The 27,189-nt window shown below is 47.5% G+C and overlaps 1 protein-coding gene across 1 annotated transcript in view; it reads right to left on the reverse strand.

The window, feature by feature from the left end:
- Window positions 1-2,578: 2,578 nt before the first annotated feature.
- The window catches only part of ATRN (attractin), a 205,044-nt gene continuing 180,433 nt past the window's right edge, over window positions 2,579-27,189 (reverse strand). The window contains exons 27-29 of the mRNA XM_088450887.1: window positions 18,202-18,309; window positions 6,669-6,783; window positions 2,579-4,379 (exon numbers count right to left, since the gene is read on the reverse strand). Coding sequence (XP_088307013.1) covers window positions 4,255-4,379; window positions 6,669-6,783; window positions 18,202-18,309 — 348 coding nt within the window. The 3' untranslated portion in view covers window positions 2,579-4,254. The remainder of the gene's footprint in view (window positions 4,380-6,668; window positions 6,784-18,201; window positions 18,310-27,189) is intronic.

The raw sequence follows: 27,189 nt of genomic DNA on the forward strand, positions 1-27,189 counted from the left end.
TTAGGATAGTGGTGGAGAGAGAGAGAGGATCAGGCTTTAGGATAGTGGTGACGAGAGAGGGTCAGGCTTTAGGATAGTGATGGAGAGAGAGAGAGGGGATCAGGCTTTAGGATAGTGATGAAGAGAGAGAGAGAGAGGGGATCAGGCTTTAGGATAGTGATGGAGAGAGAGAGAGAGAGAGAGAGAGAGAGAGAGAGAGGATCAGGCTTTAGGATAGTGATGAAGAGAGAGAGAGAGAGAGAGGGGGGATCAGGCTTTAGGATAGTGGTGGGGAGAGAGAGAGAGAGAGAGAGAGGATCAGGCTTTAGGATAGTGGTGGAGAGAGAGAGAGAGAGAGAGAGAGGGGATCAGGCTTTAGGATAGTGGCGACGACAGAGAGAGGATCAGGCTTTAGGATAGTGGTGGAGAGAGAGAGAGAGAGGATCAGGCTTTAGGATAGTGGTAGAGAGAGAGAGAGAGAGAGGGTTTAGGGGCATTATAAGAAGAGAATTACTGTAGGTAGGGAGCAACGGGAAGATTAACAGACAGCAGAGAGAACGTAGGGGGTGGGGTCCAATTCACTGGCAAAGTTATAACACAAGACGAGGTTTAATCAATGAAAAACAGATAAAATATAATGGGCTCTGCCTAGAGCGAAACTCTCGGAACCAGGGTAGTTTTTATCTCAGATTCCACTTTATAAATGTGAATCGTATAACATGTCTCTTTATCTTACCGATTACTACTGAACAGCACGGACATGATATAAACAAAGCAGATCTACGAGGGCACCGCCGCATTGGTCCAGACATTCAGCGGCCATTCTGAATCTTCGACATTAGTGTTTCATACTAAGACAGCCAGATGGGGTGCACACGTATGAACACACGCATGGTCAGGGGCTGAAATACACTACGTTACAGGTTTTTTTAGGGAGGTCATAGGGATCACCGATGTAGAGCGAAGGTGTCGCCGCGCCCAGAGCCCTGAACTGCTCTAGCAGAGCAATTCCGGCTGACAGGTGAGGAAACGATCGGAGCAAGTGCGTGAGCCGGGACTAGAATGTGATTTCAGATACAGGCCGTTACAGGCAGGAGCGTTACATAGGATGATCAACCGCCGTATAGGCTGGGCGCGCAGAAAGCAGGGTGCAGATTAGCGCTTAAAATGAGTACATACTGTACAGTAATCTGTGAGAAATAGCCAAGTCCTAGCTGGCCGGTGAGATCGTCGCACAGTGCGCACACAGCACTGGGGCTGACCGCTGTTCCAAAACCCCCATGGGCTCTGCTACCAAGAAGAGCGCCTGTCTGGAGAAGCCGTTATCGTACCACAAACACCCCGGTGCATATGCAATCGGGCCAACATGACGCAATTAAAAACGGCAGCTCAACAATCTGTAGGGACTTTTATCATTCTGATGAGACGATAATTGAGTAGCAGAGTAAACTGCAAAATCGGATGTTCATGGGATCGCTTCGGCTCTCAAACAAACGAGTCTCTCGGTCATCGGTCAGGTGTGTCCCTAGCTTTAGACAAGTGAAGGGAATATCGTGGGAGATTGCAGGGGTCATAAACAGGCGGGAGGAGGAAAGGACATGATTATTCATTTCTCATTTTATTAGTAAAGGGGAACTCCAGATACAAACATGGCTACAGTGAACAACAAGTGCTGGGAGCGTACTATATAAATAGTTTAAGCTGAGCCATGTACATTATATAGCTAAACGCAGGTTTCACAATTCTGACCCTCAGTGACCACTAGCCGGGAGCCATAGCTCCTACTCGCAGGCGCTAACTATTCTCAGCTATAATAAAACAGGGACCAGGAACACGATTCATCATCGCTGCACACCAGGGCTGGAGGGAGAATGCTATGGAAGAGAGGTAAAACCCGGAGACTCCGTATTTGCATTGCAGACGGTGGCAGTAAAGCAGCATAATGGCTGATGACAAATGAACGACAGACTGAGGGCATCAATTCTCAGAGACAACGTTCTCATCAGACCATAAACAACCACATGCCAGTTTTGGCACATAAGGAGTAACACTTTAGGATCGGAGTCTGGAGTCGCACAGAACCAACAGCTAGACCCACATTTAGTAAAGTGCATATTCATAGTCAGACATGTATGTTCCCTCATTGGCCATATTCAATTAGCGGTGAAAACTGCTGTTTTTCACACACACACACCCCCCCCCAAAAAAGGCAAAAACGGCAAACAGGCGGAAAAAAAAAAAGTCAGTTTCCGCCGCTAATTGAATACAGCCCTAAGATGGTTATAGACATGGCTGCCATATTGTGGGGAAAACCAATGGCTACCTGCACAGATGCCAGATGCTGGGCTAAAGTTATAGGGCTTCTGTAGACTCCATATTAATAACATATCCCCCCCCCCTTCGCCCTGACTACCCCACCCCTACCGGGATGTAGTCAAGAGACTGGCGGCTGCGAGGGACCGCCGTTCTCTATGCCGACGCTGAAATCCCAACAAGGGAGTTAAGATAGGCGTCAAAATACCGACTCCTATCTTAATCCCGACGCCGGAATCCAGGAGGACAAGTGCCCGAACCAGGTAAGTCTGGGGCGCCCGTCCTGTTCGCCGCATGGGGGGGGTTGTTTAGGTTTAGGGCAGTTAGCGGGGTTAGCGTTAGGTTTTGGGGGGGGAGGTTAGGAGGGGGACTTAGGTTCAGGAACTAACGGGGAGTGTTAGGTTCAGGGAGGGTTAGGCTACAAGAAAGGATGGTTAGGGTTGGGTTTAAGTATACTTACCAGACTCCAGTCGGGATACCAACACACTGTCGGTATTTTCACAGGAGGAATCACGATAACCGGTATTACATAACGATTCCCCCCCTACCTACATCAAACGTCATCTGGAGCACAAATGCAACCTTGGCCCACTCATCCTTTAGCGAGTAATAATTTTCCATCCGAGATATACAATGGATACATCGCCTATCATGACTGTAGAGCCGTTTTCTTTCAAATACAATAACACATACAAAATAATTCATTTTAATGACTACGTGCATTACATCGGTGAATTTAAAAGTATTTGGACATGTTATTAGAAGCTTTGTTTTCCAGCCGATGGCGAATTAAAAAATACAGCCTCCCCAGCAGACCAGGCGCGATTTGCCGGTCCAATGAGCACAAAAATAAATTTATTTAAAAGGGAACACAAAGTGTCATCTTAGGTTAGCACCTTGTCATAAACCACCCTTTTTATCTATATGTCTACAGGTATTCTTCCCTCTGGGTCTATTGCTTGGATAGCAAATTATTACTGGAAGGCTGTGTGAACAAGTAGAATGAGGATGGCGCTTTAACACTGAGACGTTCACCACGAATACTAGCGCTGCTTCTAACACCGACTGTACTCAAGTCCCGACCACGCAGTGGGGCTCAGCCGGTAGCTGAAGCACACAGGGATAAATCCCAGCTGCGCCTACAGGAAGAACATGTGCGATAACGTTCCAACTTTTTAAGTGCACGCCAAAAATGAAAGTTTGTCACTGAAGCTCAATGCTAAATTGTCATCAGTTTTTTTTCTGCTCATATGCCGGACGACTGTTCCCAATAATCCCAATGAATTACGTTCTGATCCAGCATACAAAAACTTTACCCCGAAAAGGCCTTCAATTAGGATAGGTAATGTGTATTTAAATTATCCGAAGCAATCTCGGTTATTGAATCACGACTGTTCAGTGCCCCGCAGTATAAAATCTCCTATAGAGTCACTTCAAGTTCTGCTGGTGTCGAAGCCGATTCTACTTCAGGGGCGGTTGCCCACAGGCTGATTGCAGCAGGCGAACGCATTCCCTTCTGTTGTCAGCGTTGCGCAATAGCCGGACGCAAGCTCTTCATCAATAAAGGACCCAGCCCTGGGGTGGGGTGGAGGCTCTTATTTTACGAAGTACATCCTGCACCATTTCTCCCGGGGTTGGTGCACAAATGGAGGTACTGAAGAGATGATGGACCATAGACCTGAGCAATGGGTTGGTGCGGCTGCGTACAGTTTCTTTGCAGAGAAAATAAGTTAAGATTTATTTTTTTTCATCCAGTCCTTGTCGAGAAATTTACACGATGAAACATACATAAAAAAAAACAAAAACAAAACTGCAATGTCCGTAAAAGGGATCCTCCGGTAAAGTGAATAAAACCATGCAGATGTGGCAAGAGGTTAGGAAGCCCACTGAAGCCTCTCCATTCATAGGATAGATCCCTCCAGCATAGCAATATTCAAATCCCTAGAGTCCGCAAGCCCAACGTCAAATACAGGTTCCAGGCTGTGCCGGCAGCTGCTGTTTCCGGTTTCGGACGGCTCCCGATTTCTCTTTGTACGCTAATGGCATCTGTTGTGATATGTCCACCAAAGCGCTGGCCACTGCTAGTCCTAAGAGAGGGAAGACACGCCGTAACACAGGCTATGTTACACAGAGATGCCTGGGGATTAGATCATTACCCTAAGCCAGTGTTTCCAAACTCCAGTCCTCAGGGACTGCTAACAGTGCATGTTTTCCAGATTTCGTAGTTGATAGACAGGTATATTTTTAATTGCTGGCTGACACATTCCAGAAGATCAAAAGGTGGTGCTAATTATTTCAGTTGACATACTGATGAGAGGTGTAAAACATGCACTGTTAGAGGGGGGTCCCTGAGGACTAGAGTTGGGAAATACTGTTCCAAACATATGTGTGCACAGCCGATTGGTTCCTACAGGCACAGGGAGCAGCCAGTCAGTGAGACTGTGCACAGCACAGATATACACCAGCCAATCAGTGAGACTGTGCACAACAAAGATATACATCAGCCAATCAGTGAGACTGTGCACAGCACAGAAAAACATCAGCCAGTCTCACTGATTGGCTGGTGTATATCTTTGCTGTGCACAGTATCACTGATTGGCTGATGTAGGTCTGTGCTGTGTACTTCCCCAGTGCACAGTCTCACTGATAGGCTGATGTATATCTTTACTGTGCACAGTCTCACTGATTAGCTGATGTATGTCCATGCTGTGCACAGTCTTACTGCTTGGCTGGTGTAGGTCTGTGCAGTGCAGTATCACTGTCTGATGTAGGTCTGTGCTGTGTACTTCTCCAGTGCACAGTCTCACTGATTGGCTGATGTATGTCCGTGCTGTACTCAGTCTCACTGATTGGCTTATGTTTTTCTGTGCTGTACACAATCAGTGAGACTGAGTACAGCACGGACATACATCAGCCAATCAGGGAGACTGTACACAGCATGGACATACATCAACCAATCAGGGAGACTGTACACAGCATGGACATACAGCAGCCAATCAGGGAGACTGTACACAGCATGGACATACGGCAGCCAATCAGGGAGACTGTACACAGCATGGATATGCATCAACCAATCAGGGAGACTGTACACAGCATGGACATACAGCAGCCAATCAGGGAGACTGTACACAGCATGGACATACGGCAGCCAATCAGGGAGACTGTACACAGCATGGACATGCATCAACCAATCAGGGAGACTGTACACAGCATGGACATGCATCAACCAATCAGGGAGACTGTACACAGCATGGACATACAGCAGCCAATCAGTGAGACTGTACACAGCATGGACATACGGCAGCCAATCAGGGAGACTGTACACAGCATGGACATACATCAACCAATCAGGGAGACTGTACACAGCATGGACATACAGCAGCCAATTAGGGAGACTGTACACAGCATGGACATACATCAACCAATCAGGGAGACTGTGGACAGCATGGACATACATCATCCAATCAGGGAGACTGTACACAGCATGGACATACAGCAGCCAATCAGGGAGACTGTACACAGCATGGACATACATCATCCAATCAGGGAGACTGTACACAGCATGGACATACAGCAGCCAATCAGGGAGACTGTACACAGCATGGACATACAGCAGCAATGGTGTTATCTGCTCATACAGGAGCCATTACCTTGAGGTCATAATAAACTGACTTTTTAAAGCACAACTTTAGGTAATTAAAATATTTGAAACAGTTAAACGTCTACAGCGGTGGTTCTGAGATGGACGCCTGACTTCTATATAGGTAAGACCAACGCGGGAAAGCAAATGTGGCAACACACACATGATGCTAAAGATATAAGTATATTTACTAGGTGTGTATTCAGAGTCTGCTGCAAATGATGCACAGATCAGTAACAGAGCTGCATCTCATCTACATAACACACTGCTGAAACCATGCAAATTCTGATGATCTTTCCTGAATATGGTGCCACTAAGTGTCTGTAGTACCGGAGAGCAATAATCACGTTATACAATTATATCAAAGATTAAAATCAGGTCATATAAAAGGGGGCAAATCTGACAATAAGATATTAGATAGTAGGTGCAGTGACTGTTAGAACCAGCGGCCCTCTGTGAGCGGACTTGGTGACTGTGAGCGGACTTGGTGACTGTGAGCGGACTTGGTGACTGTGAGCGGACTTGGTGACTGTGAGCGGACTTGGTGACTGTGAGCGGACTTGGTGACTGTGAGCGGACTTGGTGACTGTGAGCGGACTTGGTGACTGTGAGCGGACTTGGTGACTGTGAGCGGACTTGGTGACTGTGAGCGGACTGGAGACAGGTCTAGTGCAGGGAGAGAGAAGGAGGAGGGCCCTGCTCGTGAGGACTTACAACAAAAACATTCATGACTTACCAGATTGCCCTGGAGGAGGAATGCCGCCAACACCACGTGGTAGCCGTACGAATATAGATAGGACCGCTGCTTTGTTACCGCAACACGGCTCCAAGGCGATCGGCTTAGGAACACACTAAACAAAAACAAACAAACAACGGTTATTGGAATATGAGAACTGCAAGTTGTCTATATACAACAGAGGCAAACTGGGGATCACTGGCTGGGGGGGGACAACATGTTGCAGCCGAGGAGCATGTTCCAGGGGTGGTCAAATAAGCGGGCCCTCCGGCTGCTGTTGAACTACAAATCCCAGCATGCCTTGCAACAGTTTTAGCATGGCCAAATAGAAAAACTGTGGCAGGGCATGCTGGGATGTGTAGTTCTACAACACTTATTGCCCAGCCCTATTTTTGACAGTCCCAGGTTACCGACGTCTAAGGGACAGGTATGTATGATATGTGCTGCATAGGAAGCCTTAGAAAAGGGAACCTTTAAAAGTGCAGCGCAAACTAACAGCGCACAGAGAGTAACATACTTAAAAATAAAGAATAATAAAGTCACTACTTCTTTATTAAATATATATATTTTTTTATTATTTTAGCTACAGTGCATCCGGAAAGTATTCACAGCGCTTCACTTTTTTTTTCCACATTTTGTTATGTTACAGCCTTATTCCAAAATGGAATAAATTAATTTTTGTCCTCAAAATTCTACACACAATACCCCATACATTGATCTTTTGTTAAATATCTCTGATCCGGAAAGCGACTACAATCTATAGCTGCCCTCTGTTATAGTGCTACATTTCTGCTGGCACATATATATTCAGTTTTACCTTTTTATTTAACATTTAGTGCATCTAAACCTTTCTGCCCATCAGCATGCATGTCATAGCTGCTCAAATAATACTCAGACGTGTACCCTAAATCCGCAGATCTCCTGCCGGGCGCGCACCCCCCCACCTCGCTGCAATTAATAGCGAGTAAATTGCAACATTGTTGTGTGGGCAGAAACCAAACAGGCGCCATTAAACCATTTAAAGGCTTATTGGAAAAGCAAATGTCAGGCCGATAAATCAGGGGTCGCAGTATTTATGTCTTCCATTACGCCGACATAATTCTGCTAATGAATTTATGGCCAGCGCCATGCAAATGAGTGTTTTATAACCCGGCGGAAGCATAAAGTGGAGCTGGGAATCGCTTGACGTAGCGTTTCTCATTTTACGGCATCCCACGGACACACCAGAGCTCTACATACGCTAAGCTTTATTGGGCACTCAATCTTCTCCCTGTGTAGTATAGGGGCCCTTTTTTTGGGCGATTAAATCGCAGATGTTCACTTATTACTCACTGTTATTCTACAGAAAAGAAACATTAAAGCAAACATAAGTAAACAAACCAAAAAAAAATAGACACGACATGTAAACACAATACAGGACAGAGGGCCTGATTCAGAGCCGATCGTAAGCGCCCGCTCGTTCGCTCCGAGCGCATACGTATGGGTCGTAATACGCATGCGCCAGTCAGTGCGGTCGGAAAACGTGTGTTCGCAAAATAGCGAATGCCTGCTAATTTGAGTGACAGGATGAGGCGTTTATGGGTGGTAACAGGGGAAGGTGCTTGAAAACGGGGAGTGGAGATCCGAACGCAGGCGTGCCAAACGGTCAAAACGGGCGTTTTAAGGGTGTGCATAATTAACAAAGCAGCGTCATCGACCACGTCACTTGGTTGTTTCTTAGCCTGAACTGTTCGCATGATTGCGTTAGGAAAATCCAACCACAAGCACTGCGAGCAGTTCATACGCCTTTCGATGTACTCGATTAATCTAATAAATAGCGGAGATGACGTAGGATGCGAGCGGCCAGGGGGCGTCTTTACAAAATAGCGAGCGCATGTTTCGTTCGCTCGCTCAGACATAGAGGCATCAACAGACCGCAAAGAGCGAGCGCTCAATTTAAATAGCCGGCCCCTTTTTCTGAACGAGCGAGCGCAAATAGCGTCCGGATCTGAATCAACTCCAGAGCCCTCTGAATGAGCACTTTGTAGGTGTGGAATATATTTTGCAAATAAATTGCTTTACGGAGAGAAGTGCTTCTGCCCTTGTTGTGTGTTTTGTTGATGGGGCAGAATTCTGTATGATTATCAACCAATCGGGTAGCGCGTGGCTCCGGGATGCCAGTATTAGGACCGTGCGGCTCAGCCCTAATAGGACCGTGCGGCTCACCTAATAACTAATCTGAGAGCGATACAACAAGGTACAAGGGGAAAACTTTTTATTTCAGCCTTTATGTAATGATTGAACTGAAGTCAGTAAGTTTGGAAGTACAGTAGAGAGACGATGAAAACCAGGGACCCCTGGGTAGATGGATGCCTGCAGTGGTTGGTGTCTGGCACCCTCGTGTCTTATGCATATAGCTGAAGGAACTAGAATTAGATCATGATAGACCATGCAAAATAAATCAAATTCGGAATATAATGAATTGAACAGTTGACTGTTGCCAACATCACTCACATTCAAAGCTCTTCCTGTCGTTACACATGTACAGATATCTCCGCATACATCTGTACTGAAAATCGCGCAAAAAAGTCCCGCGCCACAGACTTTGCGATTTAGCAGCACCGTGCGACTCTGCATCTTTACACCATGTCCTTTAGCAACCAAAATACTAACCTTATGTTCCGGATATGCTATAAACCAAATTTGTATGCGACTAGGAGAAAATTTAGGAAAAAGTACGAAAGCATGGGTATCTCTACCCATGGCGGAGAGTCTACGTTGTGCCGGTTGTATCACGTAGGAACAGAAAGGCACATCTGTAGGTATAGCGTAAAACAGGCAGGCTGCGCTTTGCTCTTTCCTGCTCCCCTTAGAGTCCTCTGCCTGTACCCCCCTATTCAGCTCTGCTACAGTATGTTGTAACTAAGGGGACTGATTCAGAGCCGTTCGCAAAAAGCGAGCGCTCGCTCTGAATCAGGGCGGCCGCTTTTAGTTTTAAAAAATCCGGCCTCCTGGTCGCTCGCTAAGCTGTGGGTGACCACCCACAGCTTTAGCGAGCGGCCAGGTGATGGGCGCGACATGGGGCTTGCGACGAGACCCTTGTGGTAGGGTTTCATCTTCCGCAAGCCCCAGTGAGCTTCCGGCTCTAATAGAGCCGGAAGCTCACTACTGACATCACTCCGCGCCTCGCGTGCGCAATACACAACCATCGACCCGCTTGCGAGCGGGTCTGAATGAGGCTTTAACACTACTGCCTGCTCCTACTTTACAGTTTCAGGCTGCTACAAGACCCAGCACACAACACAGTAATACAGCCATACAGATGTGTCAGTGTCCTCACTTGTATTTGCTGCAGTTGCGCCAAACAGCCCCCCCCTTGGTGCACCAGGTCCCGTGAAACTCTGCTAGTGCCGGGCGTCTTTTTGTGCCGAAAATGCCTGCAAGTCACAATGCGATGCGACAGACGCACCAGGAGACTGTGCTGATTAATAGGATACGTGACACTTGTATATCTGTGTGTGACTGAGTCTGTCAATAAGTGCGCAAATTGCTACAACGCAGCGTCCGCAGCTTGCTTCCACGCCAAGTTCCGTTTACAGTCTCAGCTGCACACAGATATAAAATGTCACATATCACATTAATCAGCAGCCTCCTCGTGCTTCCTAGCCGCGACGCATTGCGAAAGACATTTTCAGCAAAAAAACCCCCACAAAACACGCCCAATGCACGGGACCTGGGAGCGCACTCCCACCAGGCATATCACGCTGCGTGGCGTATGGAGGCTAGATGAGAACATATCTGTATTTTACTACAGGGCTGTCCGAGCCAACATTCAGGCTTGGTACACACTAGGAGAACCGCCAATGCAATGCCCGTGGTATGGGCTGAACGATATATCGGCTGGGTGGCACACAGACTGCGGTATGCTGTGAACGACCGACCGTTATATATAGTTCACCTGCACCATGCACCTTCCTGGTGTCGGCAGCTGGGTCGCTTCGACGAACCACCCTGATGTCTGCGCAAGGGAGTGCACATAGTGTATCCACACTAGATTATCCGGACGATAAATCGGTCCAATCCGGCCTATTGTCCGAGAAACCTTCCATTGTGTACCCAGCACTACAGATGTTGCAGAGCCTCTCTGGCTGTTGGATAATGAACAATTTAAACAAACAGGTGCCTCGCAGCTTGTGAAATGTCCCCCTCCCCTCCAGACACCCCCCCGCCTGGCACCCCAACCCCCACCTCAAGAACTGTGATTTAGGGTGGTCAACTAGCTCTAAATAGTTTGCCCGATACAGTCTGATGACTTCTGCAAAACATCCGACTCAGAAACTAGGACAAGTCCCCAAAATATCTATTCAGAACTAACTTCCTGGACATCGGCCATTCTCAGAGGACCACTAGAGCAAATACAAATGACCTAGAAAAGGCAGCAGTAACAAGCATGAGACGTTATGTACAAGTTTCCATGCCTTGATGAAACTTGCAATGGTTGACATTTGTAGTTGAGGGCTAGTTATTATGCCGTACTATCTGCGATGTTCTGCAAAGGGTAAGGAAACGTAGCTCACTGCTCTGGCACTCAGCGGGCTTACAGACAGGAAGTCTGCTGTGCATGGGAAAGACACAGACTCTAATCATCTGCTCTCCTTTTCTATCCTCCTAAGATTCAACTATATTAAAAACGGATAACATGAAAAGCGGAGGGGAATAAAAAGCGCTCGTCATTAAAAACCAGAAATGCCGGCTGCGTCCCCAGCGGAGGGGGGGCTTTATTGTAGTCATCACTCGCATTTCCCACAATTACCAACGATAAGGAACGGAATTCATTTCCCAGTGTGGGCCACCGTTCCCCAGATAACCTTCCCGTGATTTAACCCATTGGAGATAATTACTGCAGATTACACCGCTGCACATTTCCAGCAAAAAAAAAAAAGTTAATTAAAAAAATAACAAAACAAAACAAATCTATTGGCGAATCAATGCGGAGACATCGGCTGGTCTCAGAGGTGCATCGTGCTACCCCGGAGGTTTTTCCTCAGAAAAGGTCTAGTGCAATCTGCGTGTCTGCAGATGAAGATAGAACCGGGCTTTTATTCCTCCAGGTCTGCCAGCAGCGCACGTGACGTCTCGCCGCCGTTCAGGAGAAACGGCCATTACAGATTAGATTTTTTTCTTTTTCCAAGTTAATGTTTTGCTGCCAGTCTCCAAAATCAGGACAGCTGGAAGGTACGATATATACATATATTTGTATTCAGCCGCTACCTCCCTGTAATACATCACCCATACCGCGCTCCCCTAAATACATCTCTCTACCGCAGCCTTTTAGCCCTGTAACTCATTTCCGCTCCCGCAGCCTGCACTGTAATTCATGTACCCCTCTGTCTCCCCAGTAACTTCTCCCCCCCCCTACAATGACCTATTCATCTCTCACTGTGATTCAGTACATCTCAGCCCCTGCTGACCTTATAGAGCTGGCAGACATAGAAGGGGGGGGGGGGGGGGATCTACGGTCATGTGATCCCACTGATGACGCTGCTGGTCACTACTCTACAGTGCCTGCGATTGGGAGAATGGCGCTGCGTGGTGATGTCATAGCGCAGCCTACCACTGACTGAGCAGCAGTAAGAGGTGTATAGTTATGATCACATAACTATACAGACTGAGACCCCATCCCCTCGGCTGCTCCACTACTGCGCAGTGTGAGACATTGCAGGGGAGGGTGTGCAAAAATGTGCTTAAATAAATAACCACCACTCCTCTTCCCCGCTGTCAGCCAATGAGGAAGGGGAAAGAATGAAATAAAAACACTGAATGAGTGACATCATGTGCATTAGATGCCCCTAAACGTTGTCGCTCAAGGAGGCTATCTTGGTAGTGCTGGGTCAGCTCAGTAACCTTTATTGCACCCTACCAGACTGTGCAGACTATACAGCAGTGTTATGTGTGGAGTACAACAAATACAGAAGCCCATGGTGACTTACATACCTTATACCGCTCTGCAGAAAAACTCTGTGCTATACCCAAATTGCAGGCGAGTAACGCATCCGTTATAGCAGTACTTCTTAAACTGTGTGTCACTACAGCTTATTGCATCACAAGTTGGTCCCTGCTGTGTCACACTTCATGACGGTGGTCTGGGTCCAGCAGGACGTGCTCTGGGGAGGAGTGTGTGCTTTCCCTCTCCCCAACCTGCTCCAGGATGCACTCCAGCCAATCAGCAGAGCAAGGGGAGGAGAGTGTGCTTTCCCTCTCTCCAACCTGCTCCAGGATGCACTCCAGCCAATCAGCAGAGCAAGGGGAGGAGAGTGTGCTTTCCCTCTCTCCAACCTGCTCCAGGATGCACTCCAGCCAATCAGCAGAGCAAGGGGAGGAGTGTGCTTTCCCTCTCTCCAACCTGCTCCAGGATGCACTCCAGCCAATCAGCAGAGCAAGGGGAGGAGTGTGCTTTCCCTCTCTCCAACCTGCTCCAGGATGCACTCCAGCCAATCAGCAGAGCAAGGGGAGGAGTGTGCTTTCGATCTCCCCAACCTGCTCCAGGATGCACTCCAGCCAATCAGCAGAGCAAGGGGAGGAGTGTGCTTTCCCTCTCCCCAACCTGCTCCAGGATGCACTCCAGCCAATCAGCAGAGCAAGGGGAGGAGAGTGTGCTTTCCCTCTCTCCAACCTGCTCCAGGATGCACTCCAGCCAATCAGCAGAGCAAGGGGAGGAGTGTGCTTTCCCTCTCTCCAACCTGCTCCAGGATGCACTCCAGCCAATCAGCAGAGCAAGGGGAGGAGTGTGCTTTCCCTCTCCCCAACCTGCTCCAGGATGCACTCCTCCATGCTCTAGGACATGCTCTGGCCAAGCAGCAGAGCAAGGGGAGGAGACTGTCCCTTCCCCGCTGACCCCCCTGCTCCCCTGGATAAAGTGTGGACTTGTCAAAACAAAGTACCATCCATACCCTGTCTGCCTGCAGCATTAGAGAGGAGCCGGGAGCAGACAGAAGCCGCAGCAGTGCAAACGTCTCACTATCATGACGTCTGTACGTAGAGGAGCCGGATGCAGGCAGCCGCAGACTCAGTAGTATAGGAGACTAAAGCTAGGTACTCACTATACGATGTATCGTACGATATAGCGCTCTGACGCAGATCGGAACGATATATCGTACACATAATATAATTTGTGCGCTCAATCCGTCGTACATAGCATCTTCCCATCTGCTGTGCAATGAACACTGCGGTGCCGTTACATGACACATGGCGCCGTCATACACCGGACCGTGCAGCGTACACAGAGGGTGTGCTTGTGGCTGCTGCCAGGTAAATGCTATTGCCCAGTTTCCTTTTGCCGGTTCCAATGCCCTAGATAAAGCAAAACTGCAGTAGAACAGAATTCACTTGGCCACAACCAAGACGAGGTAAAATAAATAAATAAATCTAGCAAATACCCGATGTCAGCAATGTTCCTGATCTGTGGTATTACTCTGATAATAGATACAAATGCACAGAAGAGAAAAAAAAACACGCACAAAAAAGGATTTTGCAATGACAATAGAAGAAATATGAAAGCGTAGGAGGACACCTGCTGTGCGGAAGAACGGCAAAAGCAGACGGATTATTACAGAGAGCAGTTTCATATGGCTGACTTGGGGCCTGACGGCATTCTCATGTTTTATTTCCACTGACGTTCTATGGAAAATCCCGGGAACAGAGCCGCGCGCTGGATTAGTAACATCCGAAGAAGTCAAACCCACCATATACTGGTGACAGCCCGGCTTCCGACCAAGCGCCAGCGCCAAACTGTGGCGAGATTGATGGATTGTTCATAAACATTCATTATAAATCGTTTCAGATTTCAGAAACGGAAACTAAACCCATATCACGCTCAACTCTGGCGTGTCATCAGCTGTGGAACTACAAGTCCAAGCAGGAACTGCCAGCTAGAGGCCATACATAGCGGTATGATGGGACTCGTAGGTCAACATCAGCCACCGCAGGTTGTAGTAAAGTCCATGGTCTGACAGGCAGCAATTCAATTGGGCAGAGGGCTTATTTCACAATTGCGTTCAACGATGGGACGAGAAGCAAAGGAAGGAAAAAAAAAACGATGAATCTAAGCTAATCTTTTGTGAATTTGATCCAATGTTTTACGTTCATCACTTATTTTTCTACGGGCCCCCCCCCCCCACTTTACTGACCACAACCACTGCAAGATGTAATTCATCAAATAACTGGTTACCGGCACAATGCCGAAACCTAACACCCGTATAGGACAGCGCATGAAATGGGCTTATTATCTGGACACGAGATTTATTCTAGTGCCGATTATATTAACGGGAGGGAAGAAAAATAAATTGCCCAATAAGCTTCACAGTCAAGTCAGCAAAATTCTCTATATCACACTAGTATTTAATAAGAGGCTGTTGCCATTTCTCTCTCTAAACCAGAGCCTTAAAGGCACACATTATATTCCTGCGCTGAGATATTTACTCCATAATGTCTCAGTCTGTTTCATTTGTCTGATAATAATGTTGCCGGCAATCTTCAGTAACAATGCTCCAGTGTCTGCACAGCTGGGAAGGTTAGGAAAAGGGAAACCGTTCTGCAATGTGGCAGGTACATGGACAGGGGAGATTCTAAATATATTTAACCCATTCAGCAAAATAGTCACCTGCATTTAGCCACAAAATTTAGCAAACTGCCTGTGAATTTTGGCCTCAAGGCTAGACTCAACCGCACCGAAGAGCGTTATGCAATGACGGCCGGCCCTCCCAGCACTATACATGGGCCCGTATTCAATTTGAGGCGAAAAGCCGTTTCCGCGTGTTTTTGGTGAAAACTTTTCACCGATGACGTCATTTTCGCCCGTTTTGATTTTACCCAGCATTCAATTTGAAAGATTTTCCTCCTAGGCGGAAAGTCAATGCAACGTAATAGGCGGAGAAGTTTCGCCTATGAATGGAAGGCGGAAAAAGGTGCAGAATTGGGGTGCAATGTTGCGGGAACGCCCCGAAAACCCTTAGACAGTCCCCCAAAGGTAAACTGTGTCAAAAAATTTTTCAGAAACACCCCAAAAATATAACTTTGAATTTGGGGACAAAAAAAAAAAAAAAATATTGGTGGACAAAGTTAAAAACTACCGAACTTGACTCTGGGGTGTCCCCAAGTATGCCCCAGGTGTTTTTTGGATTGCAGGTGCTTGCGGAAGGTGGATTTTTAAAAAAAATTTCAACTTCACTTTAGCAACTTTTAAATATGCTGTCCCCCATTTTCAAGTACCCCAAATTTTCTGGGATAACTTATTTTCAAGAAAAAATACTCCTGAATACTATTCTGCACCACGTATAGAAAAACGCTATTTAGCAGCTATTGAGCCCGTTTAAAAACACCAAATACCTTCAGCAAGCCAAATCGGGGGGTACCATAGGGAACCCCCATGTCAGAGCATCTTTTGGGGGGTGTCAGACTGATTTCCCCAAATCTGACAGTACTTTCCAAGTTTTGCCGGGTCCCATTTTCACGTACTTCCATATTGAATACGGGGTAAAGCGGGCACGGCCGCGATACTTTTCCGCCTACAATAGGCTTGATGTAGGCAAAAAGTCTGTGAGGCGGAAAAGTATCGCGGATCCGCTCTAATTGAATACGACTCAGTCTGAAAACTCCACAAACACACTGTAGAGTGGTAAAACGAACATCAAATTCACAGTATGACTACCCCTGTCCTGCCCTCCTCCAGCTGGCTCATTCTACGACATACAGTAACACTTAGCCCTAGACGAACCAAACTGCAGCCACGGCACAGCAAATACCCCCGCCCCCGCACGGCTGAGCGCTACACAAGCAAATCTCGCTCCTATAGCTCTGCCCTTTCGCCTGCCAAGCAAATACACTCCACCCCCTCTGCTAACCAAAGCCGCCTGCACCCCCTCATCCTCTCTCACTTACAGAACACAAGTTTGCCACCTACTCCAAAGACAAAACTGGCACCATTCCAAAAATGTTTCTTCAAGCCAAAAACCACATACAACCCAGCTGCTCCTACAGCCTCCGATGTGCAGACAGTGCATGATGTCCAGTAACCAAAGGTGGCGTCTGATAATCTCACCCTACATCCTGCCCCCCTCAATCCGATTCCCTCCCAAATTCTCTGCCCCTTCGCCTCACTGCACACCCGCCTCTGGCTCACTTTTTCCACCAGTCTCTCCCCATTGGTACATTACTATCCTCATTTTAAACACACACACTCATCAATTATAAAGACCCCCATCTCTCCTCCTGACTTTCAGGCCCACCATCACCGTATTTCTCTCCTACCAAACTACCTGAGTGAATACATCCACCTCCCTTCTCTTTCCTCTTCAGTCCTCCCCCGTTCTCTATAACCACTGCACGGAGACTGCGCTCGTAGCGATGCCGCTTCCTCATTGGCCGACAATGGGGAATGGGGCGTGTTCTTTATGATCAAACACCTTCTGCTTTGCTCCCGCCTCTGCCCCAAGTTTCTGGTCTTGCAAAGCAGGTGGGGAGAGGATGGGACAGGGTGGGGGTGTCACTCTTGCTATGTGACCATGCACATCACGCTGCAGTGCCAAGCACGGCAGCATGAGAGAGGCACACTCACCCCAATGTTAGTGAATTTCTGGGCTAAATAGATAAAAAGGATCAGGTAGTTGGACAGTGTACCCATGTGGCCAAGACAGAGTAAGTAACAGTGGGCAGTGGGGTGAGGAGGACACAGCCTGAAGGTCTAGGGTGCCCAGTACAAGCCTTATTTCCCTGAGTGTCATATCCATGGGCTCTTCATAACGGTTTGCCTCCCATCTTCCCCAGCCAAGGTCTTGCCAGAGGCTCTCCTCTGCATTACGTGGCCAAAGCACCGGAGCTTTAACGTCCGATATGGCCTGCGGTTGTACAGCCTGGATTCTCATTGTCCGAGGCCTGAACAGCCTCCTCCAGCCTTTCACTAAGGAGCATCGGTCGGTCTTCTCCAAGCCCGATGATCAAAGTTCTACCATCATCTTTGTGATAGTCACAGACAGGACAACGCAACCGGGACGTGTGATCCCTCATCAGCATTTTATTCCAGGATTCCTATGGTCTTTACTCCTGTTTTTCATGAGCTTATTTACCTTCTATATAAAGTTTTAAGATCACAAAAGACAAATCCGGACACTTGACAATGCATTCACCTGAACCCTATACATTTATAGGTGTGCGCCATCAGAGAAACAGCCTCATATTAATAATAGGTCCTAGTTATCTGTAATACAAGCTATAAGGGTTAGGCATAACCCACGCTGCACATGGGACATTGCCCCTAGTCAGGGAGAGTTATTATGGGTCTCTCAGGTCATCCGCATCTCTATGTACTGGCTGCAGTAGATCTTAATGTTCTGTATTACACCATATTACCCTCATCAGCCTGCCTGTGACATGAGACAGACCAGGACCAGGAAGCGTGCTGCAGTGCCGAACACAGGACACCAGCATGTGCAGTGCACATACACACACATGTACACAGAGTAACAAGCGTGACACGCGTGGACAAGCAGGAGCCTCTCACCTTTACACTCCCACCAATCAGATCGGGCGGCTCCTCGTCTGTTTCCAAAGCAACGTTTACGGAGGCAAAAGGTCGGCTCGCCATCTGCTGCATCTCCCGGATTAGTTGCTGATAAAGAGACAGTGGAGATATATGGTTATTCAATACAGATACAGATATTACATGGGGGAAAGTGGAGGGACGGATAGGGTAGGATGAACAGAAATACAATAAAAATATTCGGCAAGAATAGGCTCAAGAAATAATGAAATTTTTTTTTAAACAAAAAGGTATTTGGTGAATTAACTTCGTTTAATATACAACTGCATTTTATAGGATCGTCAGACGACTATGTGCTGATGGAAAATACGGCTCATTCTAGGATTCCCCTCCTCACATCATGTCACTGCCCCGGTCACATGCATCCCTGTCCTCACTAACACATCACTCATCTCATGATATACTCTGTGCTGCTGGGAGACCCCGCTCCTCCCACTATATAACTCTCAGCCTGTGGCTTCCTGCTGCCTCCATTCCCCTCCTCACATCCTGTCACTGCCCCTGTCACATGCAGCCCTATCCTCACTAACACATCACTCATCTCCTGATATACTCTGTGCTGCTGGGGACCCTGCTCCTCCCACTATATAACTCTCAGTCTGTGGCTTCCTATAACAGTACATGTAGATTATACACCTACATTAGAATACAATTATACACAGTGCAGTGAACATTTTGGCAGACACAGATGACTGACAGGTAGCTTATCCAAAGATGACATGAATGCACACACACAGGCTTCCCTGGCACCTATATAACGTGTCGCTGCCTGGCACGGGAAAGAATCCCCTGTTTGCAAAGCACTGAAGAATTCTGAAGTCCAGTTTAGCAGTGCAGCGGCTCTGAGCCACCTGGCATGCTACATCATAGAAGCCCCAGTCAGATTCATTTACTGATGAGTCTCAGACACGACCCCATGTTGTGTCCACTAGTGATCATGGGTCATGGTAAGAACAGTACAGTATTGTTATATGGTATCACATGTAGTTCTCAGCATGAAGCTTATATGTGGGGTTCTGCACATAACACCTCACCACGAGGAGTTACAGATATAATGCCGCACTCTCTTTTGAACAAACGCCCCTTAAAAAGAGGAGTCACTTATTACACAGAAAACAAATGTGTGTATACAGGTGGTATACATAGACTGGACGGCACAGTCACGACGGGAGCAATCTCCGACATAGCGAGTACACTAGTATAATGCAGACAGACCAGGAATGAAGGAAATTCAGACATCAGAGCACAGAACACACAAGTTACAGCTTCATTCAGACACTACAAGTAAAAACAAAATGAATAATTCAGTAAATGCACAATAAAAGCTGAGCGAGCTAGAAATTGTACAGTAAAAGTTTAATGCAGACCTGGCAGAGGCCACCAGCCCAGTGCGGGGTGTACGGAGTGTAGGAGAGGGGTGAAGGCGAGCTCAGTGCCACAGGCAGGGTGGTACATAGCCCAACACAAAACTCCTAAAGTATTAAAAATGCGGAAGGGCGCGAGCCGATCGCCTGCATACAGATCACACAGCAGGGTTAGGTCTATTTAATGTAATAATTCCAGGTACAGTGCAATGCATACCTCCCAACATTTACATACACCCCCATAGGCATGGCTCTGACCAGACACGGCGGTAACTGTACCCACAGGCGAACCTCTCCTGGTGAGAACACTTTACCAATGTCACAAACTTGTATATTTTGTATTTTTTCGCTGGCTGAAAATAAAAACAATAAATAAAAGGTTCTGAAGCATCGGAGCACTTCACCTAAGTGATAGCTGCGAGGAGCAGCGCAGGACACAGGCCGCTGCGTGCTGGGGGACAATTGCTGCACAAACAACCTGCAATCACGTTCACAAGTGGCTAATCACTCCACAGCCAGAGCGCGCGGTGTCCCCCCAAAGTGCTCACCTCGCCCCCCCCCCCTCCCTCACCTCTGATGTACATGAAAATCAGCAGTGTGAGGAGAAAATAAAAACCAATTGTCCAAATAGTTGTTCATGTCCTTTAGAAAGGAAAAATAATCCACAGAGAGACATTTTCTGGGGCGCTGTAATGATTTCAGAGAGGCACTTCTGCCTCGTGCCTCGGTAATGTCACTAGTGCACAGTGAATTGTGAGGTGCTGGATATTGGGTTACTGCAAAAAAAATAAAAAAAATTGTGGAAAGAAAAGAATGAGCTATCCTGTCATCCATAAACCGTGCCGGCAGCAAGCAAGCTATTCATTTATCAGTAAGCTCCAGGGTCCGCTTTAACAAGGCACTTATTCTGTGGACGGACTAATGCTCATGGGAACGCAGCCTACTCGCCGAGCACGGACACATCATAAAAACGGCTACAGAGCTGCACAGGAGGGGCCACTGGGTGCTAGTGGATAGATAGGCTGCACAAGAGACAGATATATATATATATATACACACACACACACACACACACACACACACACACGTGTATGGATATATGCAACACTTGTATATCGCCACCGAGTCTGTATAAGAAGCACAACAGACCTTGGCGTGGAACAAAACCATGGCCGGAGCATCGTGGTACTTCATATACAGTTACAGACTCCAGTAGCGCACGCAGGGGGGGGTTTCTGAGTAACCAACCCTCCCCTCTCTCTGACAGACTCAAGTGCAGGCAACGTGTTCTTAAGCCCCGCCCCCCTCGTGCCAGTTTTGCCACGATTCGCTGGTCAATATGGAGGAGGCGGAGCCAATTACGCAATTTAATTAAATTCAAGTAATTTGGCCCCTCCCAATTGACCCACGAATCACAGCAATTGCCGCGAGGGGGCGGGGTTTAAGAACATGGTGCCAGCCTACTAGATCCTATCCCTATCAGATCTGCTGCAAGGTAAGCTTTCTGTAGTGTGTGTGTGTGTGTGTGTGTGTGTGTGTGTGTGTGTGTGTGTGTGTGTGTGTGTGTGTGTGAGTGACTGTGTAAGGTATGTGTGACTGCAGCAATAGTGTATATGGACACATCTGTATACGCTTCTATGACATAACTATTTCGGCTCATCATTACGCAGCATCTAACATCATAAACTGCCAGCATTATTCACAATGAACATTACATCACTGACATTTAGCATGTCCTCTTGCCTGGTTTTTCCTGATTGCCTGTAATGGTGTAGCTCTGACATTTCATGGTCATGTCATGTACAGCGTGCCATGTAACCTGTCTGCCATCAGTGCCTCACACATCATGCTTACAGCGCCAAACACAACCGGCATCGAGACCGCAATAAAAACTTTTGTTCAACACACCATTTGGATGGGAATCGCCTATCAGATTTAATAAGGGAGCCACAACTGAGGACGATCTGTTTGACATCACTGAACTGTCATTAATAAGCGATGGGATTATTTTATTCTTGCAAAGTTTAATGACGGCAATGAGCCGAGAGGCTGCAAATGTCTGCGGTTTAGGAGGTGGAGGATGAATCTAGTACATTATAAACGATGGCGCCCAGAAAGGCATTGCCAAACCTGGCTGCGCAACTGGCGCGTATCCGTAATAGTGCAAATTCTGCAGAGAAGGACGACAGGGGTCTTCACTATAGCTTCGTTTTCGGAGCTACCAACATTCCCTGGGTGTCCATGACGAACGGGGAATGCAACTACTGACAAAAACAGAAAAAAGTTAAGCAACATTTGCCCACTTAGGCTGTACATGCGTGTCCCTGGCGCCAGTGTTGCCAGCGACCAGCAGGTGACAGGATAAAGGATGCATTAGAAGACGTTGCAGTGCAGGAGTCATTTGATCAATCAGTGACTGGCACGGCATCTGAAAGTTACACGGTGAGGATTGCAAATTGCCCCCAATGTCTTCACTTCAAATTAGAAACCATTTCCAGGCAGCGCGGACCAGGATATAAATCATTCCATCCTCCTATAAATACTTCTGATCATTGTCTGACTGACGGGTACGGACAACACTACGAGCGGAGGTGCAGGAAATAATCGCTGGGACATAAGATACAGTAAACAGTATTAAAAGTTGTTTTTTTAAAGAAAATCACGATGACGTAGCCGGAGCACACCATTTATTATTACGTTACAAAGCTATTTTCTATGAAAAAGGATGAATAATGTTATGGTATAACAACATTGACCTGTCATTGAGGTGTGCAAATAAGGAATGAATGCGGCTGTCTGCGGAAAGCATTTCCTCTATAGTCACTGTGAGGAGCACTAAGGGGAGGAATGTCAGGGGCAGTGTTCCCAGAATGAGGAAAGCATTTCCTCTATAGTCACTGTGAGGAGCACTAAGGGGAGGAATGTCAGAGGTAGTGTGCTCAGAATGAGGAGAGCATTTCCTCTATATTCACTGTGAGAAACACTAAGGGGAGGAATGTCAGGGGCAGTGTGCTCAGAATGAGAAAAGCATTTCCTCTATAGTCACTGTGAGGAGCACTAAGGGGAGGAATGTCAGGGGCAGTGTGCTCAGAATGAGAAAAGCATTTCCTCTATAGTCACTGTGAGGAGCACTAAGGGGAGGAATGTCAGGGGCAGTGTGCTCAGAAAGAGGAAAGCATTTCCTCTATAGTCACTGTGAGGAGCACTAAGGGGAGAAATGTCAGGGGCAGTGTGCTCAGAATGAGGAGAGCATTTCCTCTATATTCACTGTGAGAAACACTAAGGGGAGGAATGTCAGGGGCAGTGTGCTCAGAATGAGAAAAGCATTTCCTCTATAGTCACTGTGAGGAGCACTAAGGGGAGGAATGTCAGGGGCAGTGTGCTCAGAATGAGAAAAGCATTTCCTCTATAGTCACTGTGAGGAGCACTAAGGGGAGGAATGTCAGGGGCAGTGTGCTCAGAAAGAGGAAAGCATTTCCTCTATAGTCACTGTGAGGAGCACTAAGGGGAGAAATGTCAGGGGCAGTGTTCCCAGAATGAGGAGGGCATTTCCTCTATAGTCACTGTGAGGAGCACTAAAGGGAGGAATGTCAGGGGCAGTGTGCTCAGAATGAGGAGGGCATTTCCTCTATAGTCACTGTGAGGAGCACTAAGGGGAGGAATGTCAGGGGTAGTGTGCTCAGAATGAGGAGGGCATTTCCTCTATAGTCACTGTGAGGAGCACTAAAGGGAGGAATGTCAGGGGCAGTGTGCTCAGAATGAGGAGGGCATTTCCTCTATAGGCACTGTGAGGAGCACTAAGGGGAGGAATGTCAGGGGCAGTGTGCTCAGAATGAGGAAAGCATTTCCTCTATAGTCACTGTGAGGAGCACTAAGGGGAGGAATGTCAGGGGCAGTGTGCTCAGAATGAGGAAAGCATTTCCTCTATAGTCACTGTGAGGAGCACTAAGGGGAGGAATGTCAGGGGCAGTGTGCTCAGAATGAGGAGGGCATTTCCTCTATAGTCACTGTGAGGAGCACTAAGGGGTGGAATGTCAGGGGCAGTGTGCTCAGAATGAGAAAAGCATTTCCTCTATAGTCATTGTGAGGAGCACTAAGGGGAGGAATGTCAGGGGCCGTGTGCTCAGAATGAGGAGAGCATTTCCTCTATAGTCACTGTGAGGAGCACTAAGGGGAGGAATGTCAGGGGCAGTCTGCTCAGAATTAGGAGAGCATTTCCTCTATAGTCACTGTGAGGAGCACTAAGGGGAAGAATGTCAGAGGCAGTGTGCCCAGAATGAGGAAAGCATTTCCTCTATAGTCACTGTGAGGAGCACTAAGGAGAGGAATGTCAGGGGCAGTGTGCTCAGAATAAGGAGAGCATTTCCTCTATAGTCACTGTGAGGAGCACTAAGGAGAGGAATGTCAGGGGCAGTGTGATCAGAATGAGGAAAGCATTTCCTCTATGTCACTGTGAGGAGCACTAAGGAGAGGAATGTCAGGGGCAGTGTGCCCAGAATGAGGAAAGCATTTCCTCTATAATCACTGTGAGGAGCAGTGCAGAGGAGGAATGTCAGGGGCAGTGTGCTCAGAATGAGGAAAGCATTTCCTCTATGTCACTGTGAGGAGCACTAAGGAGAGGAATGTCAGGGGCAGTGTGCCCAGAATGAGGAAAGCATTTCCTCTATAATCACTGTGAGGAGCAGTGCAGAGGAGGAATGTCAGGGGCAGTGTGCTCAGAATGAGGAAAGCATTTCCTCTATAGGCACTGTGAGGAGGACTAAGGGGAGGAATGTCAGTGGCAGTGTGCTCAGAATGAGGAAGGCATTTCCTCTATAGTCACTGTGAGGAGCACTAAGGGGTGGAATGTCAGAGGTAGTGTGCTCAGAATGAGGAAAGCATTTCCTCTATAGTCACTGTGAGGAGCACTAAGGGGAGGAATGTCAGGGGCAGTGAGCTCAGAATGAGGAAAGCATTTCCTCTATAGTCACTGTGAGGAGCACTAAGGGGAGGAATGTCAGGGGCAGTGTGCTCAGAATGAGGAGAGCATTTCCTCTATAGTCACTGTGAGGAGCACTAAGGGGAGGAATGTCAGAGGTAGTGTGCTCAGAATGAGGAAAGCATTTCCTCTATAGTCACTGTGAGGAGCACTAAGGGGAGGAATGTCAGGGGCAGTGTGCTCAGAATGAGGAAAGCATTTCCTCTATAGTCACTGTGAGGAGCACTAAGGGGAGGAATGTCAGGGGCAGTGTGCTCAGAATGAGGAAAGCATTTCCTCTATAGTCACTGTGAGGAGCACTAAGGAGAGGAATGTCAGGGGCAGTGTGCTCAGAATGAGGAAAGCATTTCCTCTATAGTCACTGTGAGGAGCACTAAGGAGAGGAATGTCAGGGGCAGTGTGCTCAGAATGAGGAGAGCATTTCCTCTATAGTCACTGTGAGGAGCACTAAGGGGAGGAATGTCAGGGGCAGTGTGCTCAGAATGAGGAGGGCATTTCCTCTATAGGCACTGTGAGGAGTAGTGCAGAGGGGGAATGCCATGGGCAGTGTGTGCGGAAAGACAGGGGCGGATGGTAAAGGTAGTTTATTTTATTACAGATCCATTGCTCCAAATTATTGAGCACACTCTATATGGACATTCCGGACACTAGTTCAGTCCCCGCTGCAGACACCAGAGAGCGCAGGCAGCCATGAGCGAGTAGTGATATCATGGAGGCACAACGCACTCCTGGCGAAACACCATGTACAGAATACGGCTGCCTCCACGATGGGTAAGCGTCCCACATGTACATAGATGCATGCCGTTTATAATCGTGGCCTGAGCACAGCAATGCTCAATGGTCATTATTATAACAATTACATTTTAGTGAAATACTTAACAATAAAACCCTTTAGAACATACATAGAAAGGCAACTGGGACAGAAGCAATGCATGGGCCTGAACGGCATAGTGCAGTGCCACACAGACTTGCTGTACAATATGGCCAAGCACAAGAGACATAAGCAAGTGAACCAATGACACAGACACTACCGGCAGATGAGGAGACAGAAAACCGAGACTACTACCAGGAAGACCTTATTGTATTTACTGCCTCCCCACTTCATCACTCATGGTGTGTTACCTACTGTACAACAATCATTAGGACTTGAGATAAAAAAATAACTTCTATGCAAACACACACACACAAGGTTCAGAGCAGCACAGAGTATATCAGGAGATGAGTGATGTGTCAGTGAGGACAGGGCTGCATGTGACAGGGGCAGTGACATGATGTGAGGAGGGGAATGGAGGCAGCAGGAAGTCACAGACAGTTATATAGTGGAAGGAGCAGGGTCTCCCAGCAGCACAGAGTATATCAGGAGATGAGTGATGTGTCAGTGAGAGCAGGGCTGCATGTGACAGGGGCAGTGACATGATGTGAGGAGGGGAATGGAGGCAGCAGGAAGTCAGACAGTTATATAGTGTAAGGAGCAGGGTCTCCCAGCTGCACAGAGTAATGCTGCTAGCCTCTTGGCACACTGATGCTGGAAGATTGTGGTGTTACTTTGGAGTGGTACATATGGGAGTGCTAGGCGTTAACGCAGACGACAAATATAAAAAAACATTGCTGTGGAAAGCGGGTGACCACTGAGCCTATCATTTATTTATTACCCAAGAGCGAGGGAAAAAAACAAACAAGAACACAACAAATTTTGCAGCAACAGATCAATTTACAGATAGAGATGTCACAGGGCAAAGTGTGCTTCATACATAGGGACCTGAGGAGCTCTCCGGCTGGGGCCCTTTGGTAGCACATTGTCCATGTATATCTAACAATTACACGTGTGTGTGTGTGTGTGTGTGTGTGTGTGTGTGTGTGTGTGCGCGCTCAGCAGCGCCCTTCTACACATCTCTGCCAGCATCAAAGCTCAGGGATCGCCAACACACATACCAGAGCCCCTAATGCCTGGCACAGCCCTGGGATTCCTCAAGCCCGGCCTCCAGAATTAGGTGTGTCTGTACTAAGCCTTGGAGTGATACAAAGTATCAACCAATCAGCTCCTGTCATTTTTCAAACACAGCATGTGACATGAAAGTTAGGAGCTGATTGGCTGGTACAAGGCTAAGTGCATAGGTCCTTTAGTCTCCAAATGATTTATGGAGGGAGGGGATTGAACATTAGAGACATGCCCTGGAGAGGCCAGCAGTGTAATGGCTGCTACAGGTGGGAGCTGCCGCCTTGCTAAAGATGATAACCTAGCCCATAAAGGAGTACCGTTCTCACTGGGGGCCACAGCTATCAGCAGCGTCTAAAGATGCGGCTTCCATCCTGTGTGCTGCCTGTAACCGCCAGCGAGTTGGCAAACAGGAGCAATTCTCACCATTTAGTGATTCTAAACCTTTTATTTTATTTGGCTGTTATTTGCAAAAATACAAAACCTGTATTTGTTACTATAGCACTGTCCAGCTTCTATTATCAGGTTTAGACATAAGTGAAAGTTACTAACAAGTGCCCAATATTACAGCGTACTCCCCTTTTAAACGCAGTAATGCCAACAACGTAAACAGAGGTCACTATATTCTACTGTAACAGTAAGATCAGCCATTGTGTAGCATATGATAATGT

The sequence above is a fragment of the Taudactylus pleione genome, unplaced genomic scaffold (assembly GCF_031769625.1).
Source record: "Taudactylus pleione unplaced genomic scaffold, aTauple2 ptg000533l, whole genome shotgun sequence".
NCBI classification, from domain to species: Eukaryota; Metazoa; Chordata; class Amphibia; order Anura; family Myobatrachidae; genus Taudactylus; species Taudactylus pleione.